The 14,899-nt window shown below is 38.1% G+C and overlaps 1 protein-coding gene across 1 annotated transcript in view; it reads right to left on the bottom strand.

The window, feature by feature from the left end:
- DTNA (dystrobrevin alpha) overlaps positions 1 to 14,899 on the bottom strand; it is a 204,211-nt gene that overhangs the window by 37,782 nt on the left and 151,530 nt on the right. The window contains exons 10-13 of the mRNA XM_082640968.1: positions 14,159 to 14,242; positions 12,360 to 12,449; positions 5,076 to 5,153; positions 4,420 to 4,512 (exon numbers count right to left, since the gene is read on the bottom strand). Coding sequence (XP_082497094.1) covers positions 4,420 to 4,512; positions 5,076 to 5,153; positions 12,360 to 12,449; positions 14,159 to 14,242 — 345 coding nt within the window. The remainder of the gene's footprint in view (positions 1 to 4,419; positions 4,513 to 5,075; positions 5,154 to 12,359; positions 12,450 to 14,158; positions 14,243 to 14,899) is intronic.

Raw genomic sequence — 14,899 nt, 5'->3', positions numbered from 1 at the left:
ACTTCTAGCCTCCAGAACTGTGAGAAAATAAACTTCTGTTGTTCAAGCCATGCAGTCTGTTGTACTTTGTTACAGTAGCCATAGTGAACTGATACAAAGTGGAAAAGGTCAGAGAACATTAAAAAATTAAAAAAAAATTCTTTTGCCCAACATCACTTTTAGTTTTTTTTTTTTTTGCCCCTTATTAGTTGCTTTTGTCACATCAGTGAACTGCTGCTTCTCGTCTTTATCCACATTTATCACTTCTACCTACGTCAAGTTTAATACTTTACTTTTTCACCTATTTTATACTCTTACACTGTTCAATTTCAGGGCTAATTTATAATAGGTGATTTTTTTAATAGCAAAAAGTATTTTTCTAGTAAAAAAGATTTTCTGAGTACTCCAAACAATTTTGTTTAGGGTGAGAGGGAATTTTATATCTGTAGCACTATCAATATTCTCCAACATCAATGGGCACTTATTGGGCACTTACTGTGTGCCAGGCACTGTGCTAGGTGCCAAAGAGATGGTGGTAAACAAGTCCAAGAAGGTCTGCCCCATAAGAGGAGTAGGAGTGAACCAACCAACCAAGGAACCAATGATAACAGTTATGACAAGAATGAAATAAATAGTATCCCATGATCAGACTAATATGGGAGACCTACCTGAGTAGGTAGGTGCCTTTAATCAGAGTCTGGAAGCCAGAGAAGGAGCCAGTTCATGTATGTGTGGAAGGAAAGGACAGGAGGAAAATGGGGAAGAATGTTCTAGACATAGGGGAAGAACTAGTATCATGGTCTTTGAGGCAGTTTTAGGAATTTTTTTTAGGAACTGATGAAAAGCTGATGTGACTAAATATTGGGGTTGAGTGGGAGAACCCCATGAGAGCTGGGGCTGGGAGAGGGGTACGCGAGGGCTAGATCACACACAGGCTTGCAGCCCTGGTGATGGGTCTGGGCTGTGAACTAAGTGCCATAGGACTCTATTAAAGGAAGCAAGTGAGCAAGTAACAACTTAGACCTCATATGTGAAACCTGGAAATAGGCGTCAAAATGTCCCATTTCTTGTACTTGAGAAAAACATGAGCAGGACAGATATCAACCTAATTATATGAGATCAGGGGTCTAACAAAGTGACAGCGATCAATCATGACGTCAAAGTATAGACTGTACCCTTTCACTGTACTGCTTCCCTCCCTTACACAAGGGGCCTTTTCAGAGTTGAGAGAAATGTGCCAGAAGCTTCTGACTGGTAAGTATCAAGGCTTAAAATTATGGTTAGAGTTGGAAGTTCTGGGCTGGTTTGCAACCTCCTTTGGTCTGCCTGCCACCATCTGTCCTATAAACCACTAGCAAGCCTGGGCACCTGATAAGCTTTAGGAGAGGCCAGAAAAAGCCCTCACTGTATAACTCTGAGATCTCTCCTCCCCCAATGAAGAAGGTGCTTGAAAACCATTAAGGCTTTTAAAACTTCACTTAGGAATTAGGAAGACAGTAGGACTTCTCCCTTGATCTACAGTTTATTTATTTGGCTTATCTGACATCAGAACCAGCAAGGGCACATAAGAATATCTTTAATTTCACAGCAGACTATTTACAGATGAGTCAGTTTCCCATTGTGCTAAGCAGTTGATATAGGGGAAAAGGCCCCTACACTGAGTGAATTAGGAGCATATGTGAATACTCACAAAAACACACCTTTCAAGCAAGAACAACTATTAGATTCCTCTTTATAGACCATCTCATGGTGCACAGACAGGAAGGCCGAGGTATGAGGTGGAAAACAGATGAGACTCAATATCAGAAGACCTTGCTGGCAGGTGACCTTAGATAAGTCACTTAATGTCTTGTAACTGGCATTTTCTTATCAGTGAAATGGCAATAATAATATCCAAACCTACAGGGCTTTGACAAGCAGATTAAATAATGTGTGGGAAAGGGCTTTGTCATTTTTGAAGCACTTCATAAATGTAAAATTTATTATTCATATTCTGGCTGCTGTGATGAGGTCCAAGAGGTTGAAGAGAAAATTTTTGTCTTTTTGAAGCTTACAACTAAAATGAGAAATCACAAGGCACAGAACTAAATACATAATTGGTAATTTATGAACAACCACTATTTCTATTACTAGTATGTGCTCAAAATATTTGTTAAAATGAAATACAAATAGTACAATGGGATATGCAATTTCAGTAAATAGAGATGTGGTGGATGCAGTTGTGGAATGTCCCGAAGAGCTTTCTGGAGGGCATGCATTTATGTAGGTTTTATAAGATGCAATGTATCACAGTGGTTATGACCTTGGGATCAGGTAGATAAAAGTTGAAATCCTGGCCCCACTGTGTAGTAGCTATGTGCCTGTGGGAGAGTCATGTAAACTCTCTAAACTGATACCTTTGATAATCGATAAAATGGGGATGAGAATATTTACCGGCTTATCTAAGGACCAGGGGAAATTATGTAAATAAAGTTTTAAACACAGTGCTTATCATGAGGCAAATGCTTTAAAAATGGTGGCTCTTGTGATTACTACCATTATAGATCTCATCACAGTTGAATGACGGTTAAGCATCAGAGCTATAATGATGATAAAGGAGGGGAGACATCATGGCATTGCTTACAGAATCCTGGCAGGTGTGGGGAATGGTTAGGATCTAATTAAACAGAAAGGAAAGGGAAGGAACAAAATGAGAAAAGAGAAGTTGGAATTTTTTAAGGATTGAAAAAAGTGATGAGAATTATGGAGGGCAGTAGCTTTTAAAACCGAGTCAGCTTCATTGATCAGTCTTAAATTCTGCTTTGTTTTCAAAATACAAGTCACATCTACCTTTCATCAAGTCGATGTAAGGTGTCTCTACTGAGACAGTTTTATAGTCTTAAGTGACCATCAAGTCAATATGATTAACCACTTGAGGAGGGAAAAGGGCTGGGAGTGACAAACTCTGCGCTTTCCTCTTTGGAGATTTCTCTGTTGCAACTTTAATTAAGAAAAGGTCAAAGAAGAGTGGATTTGGTTCCCCAATGTTATATGGTAGCTGAAACAATAGAACTAAATACTAAATTAAGCCCCCCCCCCAAATTCACTGGGAGTAAGATGAAAACCATCACTCCACTTGTAGTTTTGAGAGGCTGAGATGTAAGAAAGAAGAGGAACTGTTCGATCTACAAGCTGGGAATATTTGAACAAAGAGATGGGCTTAGCTGAAGAGTGAATTTTTATCTCCTGAAAGAGTAGCATATAGTATAAAATTAAACCAGTACACTGGTTATATACATATATTTTTAAAAATTCAAATTAAGATAAATATTATTAAAACAAATAAATGTTCATCAGTGTATCACCTAAAGTCATCTCATGTACTAATGTTGCAAAAAATAGTTCTAAGGCATCAAGGGAGGAAAGTTCTAGAAACAAAGAAGTGGTTAACAATACCAAGTGGTGAGGGCGATGAATGCCAGATGTTTGAGGGATGCTTTCTGTGACACAGTAGAAGAAAGGGGACCAATTTTAAAGGCAATTTAACCCATTGGCTTACTTAATAGTTATAATGGCAAAAAATCCATAGGCTCTCAGTTCAGAGAAAATGTATTAGGGTTATTAAGTAAAATCGAATATTTCTAAGGAACTGGTTTGCTAAACATATTTGTAAATCAGTTGTCTAAACTAGGGTGAAACATGATAATTATAGTTTGTGCATTTATTTTCATTCAAATTGAAAATGTATATTTATTATTAACTAACTTGAACCAATGGGAGGAATCTCCTATGTCACAACTAAAATGGAAAGGGAAAAACTCTAGGAATGCCTTTATTCTATTACATAAGGCTATCTGAATTCACACATTTAACACATTGGAAAGTAGGCTTTGAATATTGTGGGACTTGAAAGTAGGCTGTATCAGGATGGCTACCCTGAAACATTTGTAAGAGAAGAGTTGAAAGACAATTTCTCCCGCTGTTATCATTGCTGATGAAATGATTTCCATGGTATAATCCCATCCTATCACTTTTCCTCTTCTTCACTTCTATCTTAAGGGAATGCAGGACTGTTCTCCAAATCAGTATAAACACACAAGTCCTTGGAATAAGACAAATTCCTGCATTACTGTCATGTAGTAATTTGACATGGCACATGTAACACAGAACTGACCAGTGGGACCCAGAGTCTTGCATCTCCCTAGATGCTAATATTTAGCACAGCACCTGCTTACATGAGTTGTCCCTTTAACTAAGATATAAACAAAAAAATAAATTCTATGGTACATTAATGGGCAGTGTCCAAAGTAATATCACAAGACATTTTAATTGGATCAGTTAAAAAAATGCTTTAGTGACACCTCTGGCATCCAGTGACTTTGCCCTTTGCTGAGACTGCTTGTCAAGAGATCAGACTGTTCCCCTCTTGCAGGACAGTCAAGCAGCCAAACCTGCACTAACCATGATGGGCTGTTCCGGAGCATGTTGACATACAACCCGATGAGAACATGTTCATCAGCTAGCCTGTCTGCCACATTCAGACTGTATTGTATCCTGAAACAGGGCAGGAGGAAAGAAAGGGTGTTGTTAGGACAGGTGGACAGAAATAAGCAGGGCAGGTAGGAGTGAGTTTGTGGTAGAAAAGGCATCTAGAAAACCAAGCAAGTAAAGGAAAACTAAGCGATATTCTATGAAAAAACACAAGCAAAATCCAAGCAATGAAATTCACAATGCCATGTCACTCTCTTTAAAAATAGATTTCCACTTAGGTCAAGTAACTTTTAAGAAAACAGAATTGCATTCTTCAAACCACTGAGGCCAAGAAATTCATTTGTACAGTAAATACACTGAAATAGGTTGCAAGCAAAGATTATCCTTTGGAAAATCAAACCTGAAGCTTAGTCATTTTAAAAAAAGAAAAGGAAATCAGGGAAAGTGAGTAACAACACAGATGTGTCTACTCAAAATAACTACTTGGTGCTGTTAATGGGGTTATAACAGAGCTGCTTTGACTAAATCAAAGATGGTCTTTCAAACACAAAGCATCTTTGACACAAGAAATCAGCATTTTTAGTTTAGTTAATTCAGGGTTCCAGCACACTCTGGCTTTAACTTACCCTTTGCCCTTCAGCAAAGCTGGAGCAGCCCTAGCCAGCAGTTTGCTCTGCTCGACTTCACTGTCCTTGGGAGGAGAGCTGGTTAATAAGATGGGAAAGCCAAGAAGAGCGTAAACTCGGCAATGCATTCAAGAATAGAAACTGGCAACAGAAACTCCCAAGACTACTTCCAAGCTCCATTTGGACAGCTCTTTCATTACTTTGAAATGTTCAAGATGTTTTCAGATTTCCACATAGTTGAACTAGGAGTAGCAACCTGGCCTGAGAACCACAATTACAATTACACAAGCCACTATGATCCCAGATTTGACCTCTGCTATTTGCTAAACAAATAGATTGCATATGCCCAGACACAATGACAATTCATTCAGCATTCATGACAGACTATCCTGTAAACAGTCCAATAGTTCACTAAGTCCTGCCAGCCTTCAGATCCCAAACAAGAAGCTTATTTCTCCAGCCTGCCCTCTATTCTACGACTTCCTGTGTTGAACAGAGAATTGAAAATTACCTAGAGATTGGTGTCATATTAAAAGTGTTTTGCTACTTAGGCACAAGTCACCTGACGTTGGCTGTGAAGCTGTGAAGAAAACTTTCAGAGAAACAGAGAAATAAACCTTTGAGCCTTATAAACATATATTCATACTCCTTGTGTCTATAACTGGTGAAGAAGAGTCCAATCAATAGGGCAAATTCTTATCCTTTTAGATTTATTAGGAAGAACACTCACTTTAATTGGCAATTTTAATGAAAAATTAAAAAGTTTAATGTAGTTTTATTAAAGGAAAATAGAAATATAAATAATAATAAAGTGTGGCCAAGCCAAAGGCACCCAAAATTTATATAATATAAATGAATTTATAACTATAATGAATAGGCATGTTCATTGGGAAACATGATATTGATTCTTAGTATTATAACTGTACTTGTAATGTGCTTAAAGAGAGTTTGTTCTTTTGTAGGTTAAAAATTTGCCCTGCAACACTGGTGTACTTAAAACTATCCCTTTCTCCCTTCATGGAGAACACAAAAATTAAGTGTCTGACTTTGTTTGAATACCAAGTTTTTAATTACTTGCATTGAAATTATTAGATTTTTACCACAAACTTCCATAACTTTTCAAGAAGTTATAAATCTCTCTCTCTCTATATATAAGAATGGTTAATAAAGCAGTTAAAAATCTTAAAAACTTTAAAAGTTTTACTACAAAGTACCACTTTTTCAGGCCACAAAGCACAAAATATAGCAACTTATAAATGAATATCACATTAGAATTATGCACAGTATAACTGGAATTCTTGTTTTATAATAGTATATACTACAAGATTCCTTAAATAGTGAGGCTTCTGGTAAATTTAAAATCAAATTTGATCTATAAAGAAAACATCTAGTATAGAGTAGGCATTAATGTTTGTTGAATATTATGACTTTACTCAGCTTTTCAGGAATGCACCCATTACTCAAAAAGTACAGCTGCACACAAACCAAATTGACTTTAAAAATGAAATTAATGTTCTAGGAGAATTTGCTTTCCTGATGAAGTTAATTTTTTTAAAAAACATATTGATCTGCACCTTCAAAGACTGTGAAACCTGCCCATCACGAGCAAATAAGCATCTTAAGCCATTGGAGTTGATGTTTTCCCACCATCCCACCAAGACAGCATTCCAAACCTTGTCTCCTGAAGTACAGCTCATTATCCAGTAACTATGGTCTCACTGCTGCCCAATCACCTCCCCCAACTTTTTTTTTTGATAATACAAGATAGATCTACCCACTATAGAATTGATTTCAGATCCCTCTAAAACCACTCAAAACACTGTGTGAAATATTAAGAATTCTTCCCTCCAAATGAAACCGTTTCTCTGCCTTGTTACATATGCTACTTTTCCCCTTGAATCCCAGAAATTATGTTATTTCCTTAAATCAAAGGCCTAATAATTATACAGTTACAACCTGTGACGATGAATGTGGCAAGAAGAAAAAAAAAGAAGCACGGAGGATCAACCACGAGGATATGCTTGTTATAAGTTACTCTGGTGATGTCTTATGGGAGGAAGGTGATGTGTCAATAAAGCTGCAGACATGTGTCCCATCACTTACTCCAGAGCACTGGCACTGGAGGAACACTGCTGACATCAGCATGGTGCAGGGTTGGTAGCAGGAAGTGAGCAGTTGCCCAGATTTTCCTCTGGTGGCTCATTCTTTCTTTCTCTCCAATTCTCTGGGTCCTTCTCTCCTTCCTCTACGCCACTTGCCTGTCTCCCCTGCTCTTTCCAAGTCCCTTCTTTCCGCAAAGGGATGAGCAGATGTCTCCATATACACGTCTTGTCCTTTCATTGTCATTTTCTTTGCCTTGGCCCTTGTCAGTGCTGGTTTGAAGGCATCATTTAAATCCTTTCATGTTCCTTTCCTTTCCCATATGCATCCTTGGGAAAACCAGTTCTTGGAATATATGGGGATGATATTCTCTGCATTTATGAGTTTGTGGAAATAAACCATTTATCTCATTTTGCTAAAGCTGTTAGCATCTAGTGCCAAGAGCATTTCTGACTTTTGGTACTCAGTGTCCACATAGTTTCTGTACTACTTAGAACTAGCCTTGAATTCTCCTCCTAATCATTTATTTCTGGGAAGCAGAAAACATGACCATGTATAGAGGAAGCCAAGTGCAATGATGAAAACAAGAAAAAAAAAAGTACTCTTTCTAAATGAAATGGATCAAGAACTTAGAGAGCAGACCAGGAGGCAGGTTTCACTTAAAACTTGGGTCTATAAAGACTGTTCACATGAAGTATCTTCACCAGAATTTCTTCTGCAGCTCCCAAGGAGCTTGAGGAAGGGAAGCAAAGTGAAAAAAATTTTCTCCTGAGTTGTTGCAAAGGTAGTGACATCAGGTAATTTATGATAATTTCAAAGCAAGGTACCCTCATGATATTTTATAGAATAATTTGGATGTTTAAACTTTCATTTTGTAGCTCTGGCAGTTTGCTTGGAGAAGTTTGGTGATATTTCCAATTTGTTGTGGGCTTTGGGATCAGGCAACACTGGAACCTAGGGCCTTATCAAGAAGTGATTGCTTCCAGCATGTCAGTGCATCCAAACATGCCAATGGCTTTCCTGCAGCTCTAGCTCTGGAAACTTCTCCATCTTCTGCATGACCCATCTTCAAATTTAACTGCATTCCTCCTTTTAACCTTGGAAACTGCTAACTACCTGGGGCTCCTCTTGACTGTGGGTGATAAATCTTTTCTAATCTGAGTGCCAAGGAGAAGCAATGCTACCATCCCTAAAATTGTGTGTATACACGTCTCTTTTTCTTATTGTCGATATTTTCTTTTCACCAGGCCCTGCCAATGTATAAACACCTCCTTCAGCACACATATTTTCATTATTGGGTGTGGTGACAATCATACCCTGGAGGGTATGACAAGGTGAAATTTGAATTTCATGTGTTCTGCTGAAAGAAAAGAGGCTGGAAATATTCCTTTAGATTATTCTTTTCTAAAAAAAAAATTCTCTTATTTTCTCACCAATTCCTTTTTATACTCTGGAAGATAGCATATGTAAAGATAACTGGCCTTCTTCCAAAAATTTTCATACACACACACACACACACACACACACACTGGCATAATGTGTTCTGGAAGATTAGAACAATTTCAAAATATTTCATATTTATTTATTTAAATTCACCCCTTCGTTTTGGAGGATGACAATTGATGCCAGGATTTTGCTTAAGTGCAAACATTTTGGGGGTACTCTAAGGTAACAAAATCACACAAAAATGCTCCCTGGATTTTTGCTTAAACCTGCCGTATAGCTTTAAAAACCACTTCTGCTTATGCTGTGTTATTATATTAGCTCTGGCCAAATATTTTTTTCTTTTATTGAACAGGAAAATAAAAGGTTTTAAATAAAAGTCCTGCATAGAGCAATAACATAATAAAAACAAATTATGTAATGTGGCATAATTATCATCACAATGGTTAAATGGAAAATGATATTTGAATCATGGCAAATTAAGAAGAGAGATTTACTTTTTTATTGATTCTTAAATGATTGATAAACTTGTTGGTGTTTGGGCTTTGTGAAGAATGACTTGTAAACTTGGCTCCCTCCTTAGCTGTCAATTGGGAATAACACTTTGCTTCTCAATGTAATTAACACAATCTATACCAAGGTCATCAAACTAATTTAAATAAATTAGTTTTAAATAAAAAAGAGTCCACAAGTCAGTTTTACCAAGAGATAATTTCTTGAAAAACTCTTTTTCCCCTTTCATTTTCGAGCTTTCAACATCTTTGATCTGAAACATAAAATATCTGCCACATGCAAATCAGCAAACAAGCATTAAAAAATAGCTTAGTGTCTCAGTGGGAAAATTAGTTGTCATCAATTCAGGCTGGCATGAAAGTCAAACCTCCTTAAGCAGGTACCGTGGAAGAAATAATAATTCTTAGGTCATATTTGATTCACTACATTTACTATGTTGTCCCCCAGATAGTATCAAGCTGTATCAATTGTGTTTTTGCCAAGAGATGCTCTAGAAAAGTTTGCTGGATAGAGAGCACACACAGGCAGCAACTAAAGCAATTCTAGTAAGAGAATAAAGGTTATCAAAGTGAAGAAGAGGTGACAGCAGATTTAATTATACACTAACATCTTAGTATAGGAAATAGAGTTGAGTGCGAAGACCAGTTTAATTCAGGTTTGAAAAAAATCTAGCATGTTAGTGGAGCTCTGGGGCTACATGGATAAATAATTACTTGCAGAGAGTGTTTATTTCAAATTTCATACAACATGCCCAGAAAGTGTGAAAAGAATGAAGAAATCTTCAGTTGAGGTTGATTTATAAATGCATCTATTTTATGAAGCTGATTTGTAAATTTACCTTCTTTCCTGACTGAAAAGGGATGGGCTTTAATCTTAGAAAATATTGAGCATGGAGAAAACTGATTTTCAGAAGCAAAGTCTGAATTCAGTACCTCAATTTTATTTCTATTCACTTTTGATTACCAAAACACAAATGTTTAAAACTTAGTTTGAACATTATATGTCAGATTAAAAATCTGAGTTATTAGGTAAAGACTCTTTGGGAAAGCAAAGTATTTGAAAAAACTGAAAAAGACGCATGAATTAGCCTTTCTGTGGTTGAAAACCCAAACAAATCAACCAACTGATCAACCAGTCAACCAACAAAAATAACTCACAAAGGCTGTTCTATTGGGAAGAATCAGGATTTGGAAGGTGCGTGGGGAAGGCAGTGTATCTTCCCCATATGCACCCCTGGACCTAATACAGTATTAGTAATTAACCAAATGCTTTTCAGGCAAACCAGAAAATAGCATATTAGATTGTGTTCAACACACTCTATGAATCATAAGCAATGTTCTAATATTTGGGAGAGTGATCAGTTCTGGCTAGATATAATAGCCAAAGTGATTCTTTCTGTGAGTGGTTAAGACTTTAGAGGCTGCATTTATAAAAATATCTGTAAAATCTTTAAGAGAAATGTCTAAAACTGGAGGTAAAAGTATCTAGCCATTCAAATTTTTAGAATGTCCTTATTGTAGCTAATGAAGAAATGGCCATAATAGCCATAACTAATGAAATATTTTCCAAATAGAAAGGACTGGTTAGCTCTTTCACGTAAACGAGGTCAGGATTTTGGCAAGATAATTAAGATTTTACAAAGGGGGCCTGATGCCAACAGCAGAAACTCAAAGGCATAATGCTGTGGGCAGCGAGGGGGAGAAGCGCTTTGTGGTCAGTTCTTGCAATAATATTTGCCATAATGGCAGGCTATCTTTCATAAGCTTAATGTTGGCTGCCCAATCATACATCATATATTGGTGTTCTTTTCCTAGTGGTAACGATAAATTTCCATTGATCTAGTTGTTCTTTTTCCTGTAAATTCATGCATTTATAAGAAAACCATCTAGGTTTAGGGATATAGTTATGATTAAGAAAATGAATGAAGTGAATTTGTCCATGAATTGTGTCATTTGACCCACACTGTTCCTAACTGCTCATCAGCACTGAGTACACACACACACACACACACACACACACACACACACACACACACACGAAGACTTCAAAGGGTTAAGGGAGAGTGCCTTTGAGAATTCCCTCTTTTAAGTTAAGGGAAAAGTGACTCAAGGATATAGCAAGAAACGGATATCAGAACAGGGGATGGGGCAGATGGTGGTAGTATACCCTCATAAATCTGTGTGAGTTAGGTTACCAGGATGTCAAAAGACTTCAAAGACAGGCCCTAGTGCCTTTTGAAGATCAAAGTGTATGCTTGCAAAGGACTCTATGTGAGGAATGCCAGGAGTTTGTAGCGAGGATTCTGGAGTAGTGATTTCAATTCATCCTCATTCTGCTTTATCTTTGTAAGATCTGTCACAATACCAAAGACCAAAAACTCAGGCTAAATAAAGTATCTGCACAGCAAACTTCCTTACTTTTTTAATGCAGCCTCAACACTGACCAGCACCACTCTTGGCTTGTTTAGGTTTTAGTTTTTATCTGATTTTAACAGGGGCCGTTGGGGTGGGGTAGGAGTGAGGGCAGAGCTCTAGGTCCTATTTCTTTGGTTAAGTTCCAACTGTAGGAAGATTAGGGCCTTTAACTTATGCCTACATTGGGCATAATGGTTTCCATCAACCTTAGCGTATGGACATAGCTAAGAAATAAACAGGGGATCACCACCAGCATTATCAACTGGTAGAAATTAAACACTAAGAGCATGAAATTGGTTTTGAAATTGCTACTTTAATAGGAATCAGACTGCCCTCGCTGGGGGAAAATGGCCCAAGCCCAGGAGGATAGAAGGATGTAAGTCCTCAAGTCTTTTACTGTAACATGGTCCAACCATGTGATGTTGTCCTGATCTCACCCAGTTAGTGCTAAAATCACTCCAAGAAGCTCTTTAACGCAAGAGTCTAAGGAATCGCCATCTGGGGTCTTGCAAACTGTACCAAAGCAGAGAGTCATCCAAAGAAGGAGATCCAACATGGTACTCTTCACATTTACTCATCTCATACATACTGGCATGAAGACATAAAATCGATAAAAGAAGTGGAAAAGTGGAAAAGAGAAAAAGAGCTGAGCAGTCCAGCTCAAGTTGGAAATTCGCAGTGGAATCTCATGAAACCCCAGAAGACGTGTATCTCCACCAAAGCATCCTACAAGAGGATTTTAGTGCTGAAGTAGGAGTAGCGGTCTAGCTAGGGAACTACTACTACGATTAGTGCTTCAGGCTGGGATACTGACCGTGCGCTGTGGTCAAGCTGATTTACATACAGCTTTATGAGCGAATGCTCCTCAGCCACAGGGCTGGATGCACTTATCCCCTCAGGTAACCTGAGGGATGCAAACAATGAGACCCCGTTAAAAGCTCCCATGGACAGAGCAAGGCCCACGCAGAGAGGAAAGACGTTCAGTGTACACAGCTTTATTGAACGGCACCCTTCAAACAGAAACCAGAGGCCAACCTCCGTGACGATAGGAAGAACTGCAAACTTTAAACACGTGCTTGAGGTTCAGAGGGAACATTCCAGAAGGACTGAAAATGGGAAGAAAGGGAAATGATCATATTTGGGGGCACCATGCCCCCTGGAGGAACCAGAACAGCTCAAAATATTATAGGAATATTTTAGAGTAGAAGAAGCCATGTTATCCATCTAGACGCATCCATCATAAAGCACCGTCCAAGCTGAAATGATATAAAATGACCTTCAGTAAGGATGGGGTCTATCTCTTCTTGACATTTGCAGAATGCAGAGCTTCCTAATAAAAGCATATCTTTGTTAACATCACGCCAGATCGTCCCAAGATAGAGGCACAGGCCCATGTTTCTAATAGACTTTACAGTTTATGATTTTGTCTTAGAAAATGTGGTTTAATCTGCTGGTGGCTCTGAAAAGGAGTGCTAAAAGGAATAAACTGGGCTTCAACCATAGGATTTCACTGTGGGTGTTATGCAGTTCAATTGCCTTCCCATTTCTATTTGTGACAGACTTGCTTAATTTATAGTGGGAAACACCACATTCTTTTTCTGTTTATTCCACTGATTACAATTATGGGGAACACCTTCATCTCAGGCTCCTGCTGATGGACAAATCCAGGAACTTGGAGAAAAAATCAGCAGTGTTCTGAGTCTCACTGTCTGCAAATCTTCACTAGAACGTACCAGGATATTACAGGGAAATTGGTACCTCAGCAACTCTTCGGGAAAAGATTGATTATGTTTGTTTTTGAAACATGAGGCCATTTGTTTCCTACTGAAAGGCATTTGAAATCTTACATTCAATTACTCACTCCAATTGTCCTTACCTTTGTTTCTGCCTTCCTGTGAGTCTTCTCCATGTATTCCTTAAAATAATTCTCTGGTGCTTTATTTGTGATATTTGATCAAATGACTTGGAGTACCTCTTGACCCCTGCCTATTCATTGTGCTAGTTTTAGGAGAAGTATCTGCTTCACCTGTTTGCTTACAGGGCAGTGGATCTTTGTGCAAAAAGATGAGACATGCATCCACCCTCTTTTTTTTAAAGTTCTTGTTCTTATCCATGAATTACTTATGTAGAAACTATATTTCCAAATTTGGTCTTGAGCCTCTAGCCTCAGGAACTCTAGAGTTCACTAAGAAGAAGATTCCTTTATATCTGGAGGTATTATGAGATGTTTCAGACTGTCCATCGTAATTCCTCGTTGCATCTTGAAATTCCAATTCCCCAGCTTAAATGGGCCATTCCAAGTGCTATAAAAGTGACTTTCTCAATGAGCCAGAATGCATGTGTGTCAGTAGTAAAACTTAAATATACCCTGCATTCTTACTGTGGATAGATTGTAAATGCAAGTTTCCAGATGTGACATTCATTCCCAAAGCCATCCTAGCCCTCTTCAAACGCATCCAAATGAATGAAATTAACAACTTGTGACAGATATTTACAAACTAGTTTCTAACAGTAATCTTCCACATTTGGCTTGAACGAGAATATTTTTCTTGCCACAAAATCAAGGCTCATTACCAAAGGGAAGGTTTATTTTATAATAGGGTTGGAACTTACCTCCTGGTAATAAAAGGACTTCCTGAGGAGGGGACGGAGTGGGAGAACATGCTGTCATTTATGCTGGTTACAGGTCTGGGTGGCCTAAAACGAAGTACAGTTAAATGGAAAATGGATGGAAAGTTAAAACAAATAAAAGTCACAAGTTGACAACTATCCGATCTCTCAAGGAAAGGAGCTGGTAAGATCAGAGTTCTTATCTTACCCAGGATCAACACAGAATTTTACATTTTCCAGTTCAATTCTTGAAGTGTTTTGGGAAGTTACATTTCCTTGAGAAGACAGAATGTCTGTTTAAGCATTGCGGGGAAGATCTCCGGAAACCACAGGAATGTTTATTCATGAGCTTTGAGCCTTGGTGTTTCACTGAGTCATATTCTCAGATAGAAGGAGGATTTTGAGGCAGCCTACTAACTTCTAAAGAGAGAAGCTCAGAAAACTTGATGATAATCAGAATCTACATCCTCTTGGAAAGAGGAAGATTCCTGAGACTTTGGAAACTTCCTGTGTTCCCCATGACGATAGCCCTCTTCCCGGATACCCAGGCCTGTAAGGACCCAGCTGCAAAATCGTATCATGCCTTCTTCGCTCTTTGCTCTAAGTGAAGACACAATTAAGCACCACAGGGATTTACTGACTTTCAGTTATCTGGATGATCTATATGATAGGACATATCGTGCAAGGCATCCCCAAAACTTCACTTTTTTTCATATGATTAGAGAAGGAAAATAGGGTTCAATA

This window comes from Mesoplodon mirus, assembly GCF_964341445.2.
Source record: "Mesoplodon mirus genome assembly, chromosome: 13".
Classification (NCBI taxonomy): Eukaryota; Metazoa; Chordata; class Mammalia; order Artiodactyla; family Ziphiidae; genus Mesoplodon; species Mesoplodon mirus.
This window is presented reverse-complemented; position numbering and strand designations above follow the sequence as displayed.